This window comes from Zonotrichia leucophrys, chromosome 2 (assembly GCF_028769735.1).
Source record: "Zonotrichia leucophrys gambelii isolate GWCS_2022_RI chromosome 2, RI_Zleu_2.0, whole genome shotgun sequence".
NCBI lineage: Eukaryota > Metazoa > Chordata > Aves > Passeriformes > Passerellidae > Zonotrichia > Zonotrichia leucophrys.
The window spans coordinates 690,708-700,857 of record NC_088171.1 but is presented as its reverse complement, the minus strand read 5'-3'; the positions used below and the strand labels follow the sequence as shown (position 1 = coordinate 700,857).

The 10,150-nt window shown below is 54.4% G+C and overlaps 1 protein-coding gene across 2 annotated transcripts in view; it reads left to right on the top strand.

Moving 5' to 3' along the window:
• Window positions 1-511: 511 nt before the first annotated feature.
• Window positions 512-10,150, top strand: part of SMARCC1 (SWI/SNF related, matrix associated, actin dependent regulator of chromatin subfamily c member 1) — a 71,330-nt gene continuing 61,691 nt past the window's right edge. The window contains exons 1-3 of one of the 2 annotated variants that reach the window (XM_064703720.1): window positions 512-648; window positions 7,378-7,497; window positions 9,781-9,866. In XM_064703720.1, the coding sequence (XP_064559790.1) occupies window positions 9,793-9,866 (74 nt within the window). In that variant the 5' untranslated portion in view covers window positions 512-648; window positions 7,378-7,497; window positions 9,781-9,792. Of the gene's footprint in view, window positions 649-1,166; window positions 1,377-7,377; window positions 7,498-9,780; window positions 9,867-10,150 lie in introns of those variants that run through there. The other variant, XM_064703721.1, reaches the window with a different exon arrangement.

Sequence of the window (10,150 nt, the reverse complement as noted above, 5' to 3'; positions counted from 1 at the left end):
CAGATTTCTGGATGTTAGGTGGGTTGGTTATTCCCTGTATCTCCAGCAGTTTCCTTTCCTGCAGGTGTTTATTTCTGTTTGGAGTGTTCAGGGACAAGGGAACATTTACAAACTACAGTAATGCGAGGGACGGTTTTATACTGGGGATTGTGATTTTGATAACAGACTTTTGACACTCTATTTGATAATGTTTGAACTAAAATATGTTGTATTTTCAAATTATATACACGTTTTTGCTTAAAAAAAAATCTCTGTTTTGTTCAATTCACAAATAAAACATCAGTAGATACTCAAAACTAAGTGGTTTCTATAAAGGAAATTTGGGGGAAATTGCTTCCTAATGACCCATTCCGCGGGTGTAGGTGTGATTATGGAAAGGTAAAGGCACCCAGCGGTGAGGACGCGGTGCAGACACCTGCAGGTAATTATGGCAGCACCCAATTTATTCCCTAATTGCCCTGGGCCTGAGCGGCAGGGGTGGGAGCAGTCCCAGGCGGTACCGAGGGCACAGACGGTGTGTTCGGGGCGCTCCCTTGCCGGTACGGAGGGCACGGACGGTGTGTTTGGAGCAATCCCGGGCGGTACCGAGAGGACGGACGGCGCATTTGGGACCCGGAGCGATCCCGGGCGGTACTGAAGGCACCGACGGTGTGTTCAAACAGTCCTGGGCGGTACTGAGGGCACAGACGGTGTGTTCGCGGTACGGAGGGCACGGACGGTGTGTTCGGAGCGACCCCGGGCGGCACCGAGGGCACGGACGGTGTGTTCGGAGCGACCCCGGGCGGCACCGAGGGCACGGACGGTGTGTTCGGAGCGACACCGGGCGGCACCGAGGGCACGGACGGTGTGTTCGGGGTCTGGAGCCCCCGGGGTCCCTCAGCTGGAGCGGCTTGGACGGGGACGCCCCGGAGCGGGGGCGAGGCCAACCGAGGGGCGGGGCTTCACATGAGCGGCGTGCGCGTTCCCGCGCGCGTTCCCGCTGGCCTTCCCGATCACATCCCCAAGCACGTTCACGTTCCCGTTCGTGTTCCTGTTCTCATCCCCGAGCACATTCGCGATCGCGTCCCCGTGCGCGTTCCCGTTCTGAGCACCGAGCTCGTTCCGGTCCCGGGCGCGCTCCCGGGGTGGGCGGGGCGCGGGCCGGGGCGCGGCGCATGCGCGGCGCGGGGCGCGCGGGGACAATGGCGGCGGCGGCGCTGGCGGCGGGCGGAGGCCCCGGGAGCGGCCCCGCGGCGGCTCCGGCGGGCGGGCCCGGCCCCGCGCTGGCCGCGGCGCGCCGCAAGGACGGCGGCCCCGCCGGCAAGTTCTGGGAGAGCCCCGACACCGTGTCCCAGCTCGACTCGGTCCGCGTGTGGCTGGGGAAGCACTACAAGAAGGTGCGGCCCGGCGGGGGCGGCGGGCGGGGGACGGGACGGGGGGGCCGGAGGTTTCCGCCGCTCTTTGTGACCCGCCGCCTCGGCGCTGCGGCGGGCGCGCGGCCGGGCCGGGGGCAGCCCCGGGGACGTTTCCGCTCCCTCCTTGCCCGGGGCCGTGTTTGGGGCAGCCCCGGTGTCCCCGGGCCGTTCCCGCTGCCCGCGGGGGCCCGGCCGGTGCCCGCCCGCCCCAGGCAGTGACTTTCCTGTGCGGGCAGGTCCCGGCCCCGCTGGGTTTCGCTGCAGCCGCGCCCCGGCGGTGTCGGGAGCGCTGGGAAAAGGAGGAAAATCCCCCGGAGCCGTCGGGAGCCGCGTTCAGCCCCGCGTGTTGCCCCGAGCTCGCTCGCCCGCGGCAGCGCCGCTGCTGCCCTTGGGCTCCTCTTCCTCCCCGCACGCTTCGCTCCCCTCGGCCGCCTCGCTTTCTTTATGTGTTTGGTTTTTTCCCGTGTGCCGATTTTATAACTTCATTTCGGTACCGTGAGGAATGCCCCGTGTAACTTTGCAGCGGCTCCGCCCGGCGCTGCAGCGGAGCTGGAGGGGCTTTGCTCGGCCCGGAGCGGTACCGGGGATGCTGCACAATCTCCGCGTGCCCCCGTTCCGGGGCCGGCCCGGTGTCCGTCACCCGCGGAGCAGCAGCGGCTGTTGGCTGGGCCCTTTGTGTGGCGGAGGATCTGAGACCGGGAATCTGACCTGGCAATCTGAGCCGGGCGCTGCGGGGTGAAGGCAGCTGGGGCTCGGCTGTGTTTTTGTTTTTCCAGTCCTTCCAGCTCCTTCCAGCTCGGATCGGGGCGTGGGGAGCGCTTTGTAGCAGCAGCTCGGGCTCTTTGTGTTGACAGGGCGATGGAACGGAATATCTGTGCAGTTTGGCTCGTTCCGGTTGCGGGGCTGTCCCACGCCCTGCAGGAGCTGCGGTTTTCCCTTTCCCTGTCCGGGCCCAGCACCCCCGGGATCCCAGGAAATCGCTGCTCTGAGCAGGGCCCAGGTGCCCTGCTGAGCACAGAAAGTGTTTGTGTGGCTCTGAACCCTGCCAGGCTGGGCAGGGGAGTGTGGTGCAGCAATGGGAGCCAAGGGGGAAAAACCCTCCTTTCAAATTGCTTATAAAATTATTACTATTATTACTGTTACTATTATTATGTTATAGAAATTATTTTATTATGGAAATGATATTATTATATTATAGAAATTATCTTATTATGTTATGAATTGTTGTAAAAATAGATATTTATTTCTTGTGGCTCTGGAAGGTAATTAGAGTTGGGCTAAGGAGACTCTACAGGGCGAGTGAGTTTTGGAATGTTTGCTGTGACAATCCTAACAATCCTTTTAAAAAATGAAAAGTGGTTTTGGTTTAGGGAAACAATAAAGTTGATACAAGTGCTTAGAGGTACAGCCTTGACACTGCAGAGGGAAGGGCTGGTTGCCTTTTGGATGTGCTGTAAATGGGCTCTGGTTCATCTTGTTCTGTTTTCATCCCGCTGTGGGTGTGTGGCTCCTTCCAGAGAGGTGCATGGTGATTTTAACTGGCCTTTCTCCAGTTTATGCTCTTAAAAATAGATGTGGGTACATCTCAGTGGGGAAGCTGTCAGCAGCAGTTGGTGTGTCCAGCTCCAGGGACACTGGGGACCAGCTGGAGAGAATCCCAGAGCAGCACCGAGCTCAGCTGGGATCCAGAGGTCCCGAGGGACAGGGAGAGTTGGGGCACTGCATTTACAGAGCTGCTCATTTTGTCTCTAGATTAGACAAGACTTTAGTATGGAAGAGTTTTCTGTGTCTCCAGAGTACAACAGCTGTTGGGGAGCTCTGTGTGTCTCCAATGGACAACTATGAATGAAAGAAGTCTCAGTAGTAGTGTGGAAGACTCACAGTGCACTTTGAAAAACTCACCGAGAGGCAGCAAACACAATGGCAGAAAATGAAATTATTGATATTGTACTGAGCTGATTTATTCCAGGCTCCCTCCCGCTCCCAGTTTGTGTGCGTGTGTGATGTCTGGAAGTTGGTTTGTGTTGTTTCTGAGCATCAGGGGATGCAGGAGGTGCCCAGCTCCTTCCCAGGCAGTGTGGGTGCAGTGGGGATGTTGGAGCCTTGCTTCCCTGGCAGCTGGAAATGGGTTTGGGGTCCTGGGGCTTCTGACAGACTGTAACAGAACAAACTCACAGGATCCTGGAATGGTTTGGGTGGGAAGGGGCCTTAAAGCCCCCATCCTATTCCACCCCTGCCATGGCAGAGACACCTCCCACTGTCCCAGGCTGCTCCCAGCCCTGTCCATGACACATCCAGGGATGCAGGGGCAGCCCCAGCTGCTCTGGGCACCCTGCACCAGGGCTCCCCACCCTCACAGGAACAATTCCTGCCCAATCTCCCATCCAGCCCTGCCCTCTGGCAGTGGGAGCCATTCCCTGTGTCCTGTCCCTCCATCCCTTGTTCAGAGCAATTTGGGTAGACTGTAATGGGCACCTTGATGTCACCATACTTACTTAGAAATTCAGAGTTCAGAGGTAAACTGGGCAGTTCTCTTTTTGTTATATTAATGCTCATTTACCTCTAACATTGTGCATTGTTTAGGCAGTTCCTTTCTCAGTAAGCCACATCCCTCACATTAGCATGAGGTGTCCCAAAGCAGTTATTTATTGTCTGTAAGACCTATTTCTAGGGTAGTTTGGGAGGGGTTTAGCAGCTGCCTGATGAAGGATGCAGCCCCTGGCCTTGGCCTTGCAGCTGAGCTCCCTGAGGAGCCCTCCTGGTGTGTTGTTCATGTCCAGGGCAATATCCAGCTCCATATCCATCTGTTGGCCCTGGGAGCTCTGGTGGCTCTGACTGCTCTGCCCCTCTGACACAAAAGGCTGGAGCAGTTGATTTTTGGGGGCCAGGAGGAGGGTGCTGAGGTTGGTAAGGAGCAGGTGGGATGTTGGTTAGAGGGGATCAGGGCACGGCTCAGCACGGGGAGCTCTGGGGCACAGCTGGGCCCCCCTTGGCCCAGGGAGAGGGGTCTGAGCCCATCCCTGAGCTGGGGCTGCTGCCCAGGGAGGGTCTGCAGGGCAGAGCTCCAGGCAGAGCTGGCATCTCCTCCTCCCTGCCAGGAATATCCCAGAGCAGGGCACGGGCTGGCACTGGCAGCTGCTGGGGACAGTTGTGCCATCAGCGTGCCAGGCTGGCACCACCTGCTGTCCCCAGGGGCTGTCCTGGCAGAGTCTGTGTCCCTGCTGTCCCCAGGGGCTGCCCTGGCAGAGTCTGTGTCCCTGCTGTCCTTGGCAGGAGCCTCCTGGGCCTGCCTGGGGTTGGATCCAAGGAGGGTCTGTGTGCAGCTCTGCTGTGCTCTCCCCTTTGGAGGGGAGCAGGGGTTTGTCTCCCCTTTGGACGGGAACAGGGATTTGTCTCCCCTTTGGAAGGGAGCAGGGGTAGGTTTGTCTCCCCTTTGGAAGGGAGCAGGGATTTGTCTCCCCTTTGGGAAGGAGCAGGGGTTTGTCTCCCCTTTGGGAAGGAGCCGGGGTTTGTCCCCATTTGGACGGTAACAGGGATTTGTCTCCCCTTTGGGAAGGAACAGGGGTTTGTCTTTGTCTCCCCTTTGGAGGGGAGCAGGGATTTGTCTCCCCTTTGGAAGGGAGCAGGGGTGGGTTTGTCTCCCCTTTGGAAAGGAGCCGGGGTTTGTTTGACCAGATGAAAGCCTTTCAGTGTGGGTTTCCCGTGGCTCCTGTGTGGCTGCAGTGCCCTTTGTGTGGGGAAGGTGTGTGCACAGCAGAGCTGATGGGGTGTTTGAGGTCAGTGCCCACATCAAAGCCAGCCTGGATCTGTCCCCCATCGGTGACAAATGCTCCCAGGGCAGCTGCAGTGCAGCTCTGGCCGCAGAGATTCCCTCTGCTGCTGCTCACACTCTGCTTCCTGAGCACACATTTTCTGCTTAAAGATAGGGGGTGGCTTTGTGTTTCCAATTATTGTGGAAAGGTTGGAAAACTCTGCTGTGTCCGTGGGGCTTTGGCATTTCAGCAGGAGAGCAAAATCCTCTTATGGAACAGGGCATCATCCTGTCCTCTGGAATTCACTGCTTAGAAACCTTTATTTGCTGCAGGATCATTTTTTGTGGACATGAGGGGGGAACCTGGAGATCTGTTGGACTTGATGCCTCTGTGGTCCCTCAAACCCCTGTGAACTGATTGGGAAATTGTCTGCTGTGTTTTACTGCTTAAAAACCCATTTGTGCTGCTCATTAGGATGCAGAAATGATGGAGGGGAGTCTTGGGCTTCTTTTTGAAGGGTTTTTCCCCTTTATTGTTCAGGGGACCTCAGGCAAGGTAATGGGCTCCTCATTAAAAGGATCTGCAGGATAGTGGCAGTGCAAGGCAGGATGAGAAGGTGTTGTCTTCCTTTATAGCTTCCAGCTGTCAGTGCCTCCTGCAAGAGGTAAAAATGGGAGCTGCAGGAAAAGGAATGACTGCCTGGAAAAGTTCACCTGTCTAAGAATAGGCTGTGCAAGGTGCATTCTCTTGTAATTTTCCTTCTCAAGGAAAATATCTGAAAAAAAATATATATAAGTCAGTACAAGGATGCCACTTCTTCTGGATTTGTTTTTTGAAGGAGGTTCATAGAATCCCAGACTGGTTTGGGTTGGAAGGGACCTTAAGGATCAGCCAGTGCCAGCCCTGCCATGGCAGGGACACCTCCCTCTGTCCCAGGCTGCTCCCATCCCATCCAGCCTGGCCTTGGGCACTGCCAGGGATCCAGGGGCAGCCACAGCTGCTCTGGGAATTCTATTCTAGGGCCTGCCCACCCTGCCAGGCAGGAATTCCTTCCCAAGATCCCGTCCAGCCCTGCCCCTGGCAGTGGGAAGCTGTTCCCCCTTGTCCAAAGTCCTGTGCAGAGCCCGGAGCTGGACTCAGTGATCTCTGTGGATCCCTTCCAACTCAGGATATTCTGTGATTTTGGTGTGATTAAAACATGAATTCCTGGGGGAGGGAAGAGGGCAGATTGAAATGCAGCTTTGAAATGTTAGCCTTCAGTTCCTTCCAGGCTCGTGTTCCTGGTTCAGGATTTATACCAGGACAGGACACTGGGGAGCCTCAGGGGGATTTGTGTCCTTTGAGCTGGGAAGATTTAATTTCTCAGCTATGTGCCTGCTCCTGAGAAAGTGCTGGGGGAATTCACATCTCAGGGTGGTCAGACACTGACATTGTAATTGTTTCCATTCGCTCTGTGGCTTTGTGGTGCCTTTGGCTTTGCAGCTGATGCTTTGCAAAGCTCAGTGAGGTTTGACTGATGTTTGGCACCACAGCTTTAAAACTTTGAGGGTCTGGGTTTCAAACTCATTTTTTAAGGGGTTTTAGAAGAATCTGATTTGAGGGAAGAGGAAAAGCTGAGAGTTACCCAGCTGAGAGAATGGGGTAGAACATTGCTCCATGTTCTGCCTGGAAAAGTGATGTTTGTTCTCCTCTTGGCTGTCACCTGGCACAGCAAGGAGGTGACATCCAGTGAGTGAATACTGAATATCAGGGGTGACAAAAACTCAGCACTATGGGAGGGGTTTAATGCTTCATGCTGTGATTTTACATTCACAATGTTAATGTAATTTTATTGAACCTTGGGAGCTGCTCAGATTGTCCCAAAACATCACAAGTGCCTTTGTGTGGCTCAGCCTTTCCCTCTGTGCAGGACATCCTATTTACACCAAGGGCTGCTCTGAGGATTAACTGGGAGTTGATTAGAGCAGGAGGCTCTGTGTGTGTGTGGGCAGCACGAGCCTGGTCCTTTATGAGGGGCTGAGTGGTTAATCCTTGTCTGGAGCCAGCTGGGAGCTCAGGCACAGGTGAGTGCTGGGTGTTCAGCCTGAAGCTGGAAAATGGTTCTGCTGGGTGCTCCTCCTGTGCAAACCCCCCTGCAGCCCTTCCCAGGGATCCCAAAACGCTAAATCTCTGCTCTGCAGGTGCAGGAGGAAGCATTCCTGTCCCCACAACCTGTGTTTCTTGTCTTGCAGTACGTTCAGGCAGATGCTCCTACCAATAAAACCTTGGCTGGGCTGGTGGTGCAGCTGCTGCAATTCCAGGAAGATGCCTTTGGAAAACATGTCACCAATCCTGCCTTCACAAAGCTTCCTGTGAGTATGGTGTTGTTCTGCTGGGGCTCTCACTGCTGCCACAGCTCTGTGAGTGCTCTGGGGACGTGTCCATGGCACTGGGACATCCCTGCCCCAGCCCAGGCTCCTGTGCACCCTCTGGAGGGGCTGGAGTAGCACAGCTCCCCTTAGTGCTCATTTGCACTGAAATACAGCTTCTCTCTGTATTTGAAATGGTTTCTGGAATGCTGTGGGAACATGTTCATTTCTGCTAAAACTCAGTGTAGTTCATCAGTTTTAAGTCAAATCTGGACTGGTGCATCCTAAACCGAGTGAGTAAAATGCACTTTCCAGGGCAAACAAGCTGCCATGAGGTGTTTTGGTGATTAAACTCCAGACTTGGGAGGTTGCCAGGGCTGAGAAATGCCCTTGCCACGTTCTGCAGCAGCAGCAGGCAGTGCTGGCCTGGGGTGGCTCTCAGTCCCCTGGGATCCAGGGAGCCCAAACAACATCGGCATTGTGAGGGTGCTGCTCCCCCAGGGCAGCCTGGAGCCCTGCCCTCGCCCAGGGGTCTGTCCTGGGCAGTGTGAGGTGCACAGAGCTGCAGGAGGGCAGGGTGCCACCCAGGGGTCCTGTCCTGGGCAGTGTGAGCCCCAGAGGAGGGCAGGGTGCCAGCCTGGTGCCAGCTGGGTGCTTTGGGGGGTCTGTGGGCCAGGACAGTGCCCTGATCCTGTCAGGGTGTGCTCAGCTTTGGCACAGATGTGTGCTGGCACCGGGGCTGTGCCTCTGGGGCTCTTTGGGGTGGGAGCACAAAGCTGGGACCGTTTCCAGCCAGTGAGGAGGCTGGAGCCCATGGAAGCTGAAGTTGGCCTGGAAACTTGGCAGAGCTCCTGTGGCTGTGGGTGCACGTGCCAGGACAGTCCTTGCTGTGTTCTGTGCTGCTGTGCCCAGGTGTTCTGCCCCTGTAACCTCTCCATGAGGGTGGGGCGTGCACACTCCTTCACTTAAGGGTGTTCACTCGTGGGATGAAGCCCAGAGCAATTCCCAGATGAATTTTAGAAGGAATTGTTCCCTTTGAGGGTGGGCAGGCCCTGGCACAGATGCCCAGAGCAGCTGGGGCTGCCCCTGGATCCCTGGCAGTGCCAAGGCCAGGCTGGACACTGGATCACCCTGGGACAGTGGGAGGTGTCCCTGGGATAGCACAGGGGATAATGGCTGAACCTTAAGGTCCCTCCATCCCAAACCATTTTGGGATTTTGTGGCTCTCCTGGTGCTCTGGAGAGCACCCAGGAGCACCCCAAGGTGCCATTGGGATCTCACCACCTCTCTGGTGCCTCAGTGCTAGTGGGAAGCTTCAGGCACAAGGGGAGCTTTGCAGAGCTTTATTTGGATGTGGCAGCACAAACCATAAACCTGCCCACATTCCTCAAGTGCATAAACCACTGGAGTGCTCCTGAGCCTTAAATCAATTTGTCTTATCTTAAAATGGGCAATAAACATTGCAGTGGCATCATAAAGATGTTGTTCCTGTGTTTGTTCTCGCTGCTTCAAAGCTCTAATCTGGCCAGATTTGCTCAGGTTCATTTACAGCCCGTGGATCTCAGTTCTTCCAGCAGGACTCGGCTCCTCAGTGCATCCTCAGGAGTTGCTGCTCTTTGGGGTCTGTCATACTCCCAACATTCAGCCCTGGTGGTAACCAGAGCCTGGCCTTTGAGCACCTCCCCACACTCTGCTTTGTGCCTTGTACAGGTTTTTTATATTTACTGGGAAGCACAGTAGTAGTAGTAATAATAATAATAATATTTAATAATAATGAAGGGCAGAAATGAGCTGGGTTTGGTGTTTTAGGGCAGATGTGCAGCTCCTGACACCCAGCTTTCCCTGGGGATGGATGGATGGATGGATGGATGGATGGATGGATGGAGTGTGGGATAGCTGAGCTCTGCCTCATTCCTGTGCTCATTCCTCATGATCTGGTTTGATGCTCTCACACAGATGAAGAGCTGCTTCCCTGACAGCTACACTGTGAGGTTTAATTTACTATGAAATGGGTGTTCAAAGAGTGCTTTGGATTTTTACAGCTCTGCTTGGAGCTTTCAGATACATCAAATTCCTGCAAACACAAAGAATTCTGCTTAATCCAAATATATTTAATCTTCAGGAAACATTCTGAAAGGAAAACCTCAAACTCCAGAAGTGTTTCATCTGAAAATTAACTTTTCATTTGATATGTTCTATGTCTAAAACTCAGCTAACCCTTGTATTTGTTTAAAATAATTGCATAAAAGTCAATGTCACTGTTTTCCCTTGTTTTCTGGGTTCCAGGCAAAGTGCTTCATGGATTTCAAAGCTGGAGGTACATTATGTCACATTCTTGGTGCTGCTTACAAATATAAGAATGAACAGGGCTGGTAAGTTTTTATTTGTATTTTATTTTATTTATACACCTTTTGCATGGAACCAAGCACATGAATTGCTTGTGCAAACTACCTAAAGTTTAATCCTTCCTGGAGACTGGGGCAGGCAAGGCAGTGGAGATGGGAAGAGGGAACTTTTTCCTGTTTTGCTGATGGTAGCTTTTTTAAAACACACCCCCACACTTCTAAATTTAAAGAGGAGTTGGCCAAGTTTAAGGTTTTGGGTCTGTAGTTGGAGTTAATTACAAGTTTGAGGCTGTTTTTTTTATTTCCTTTCT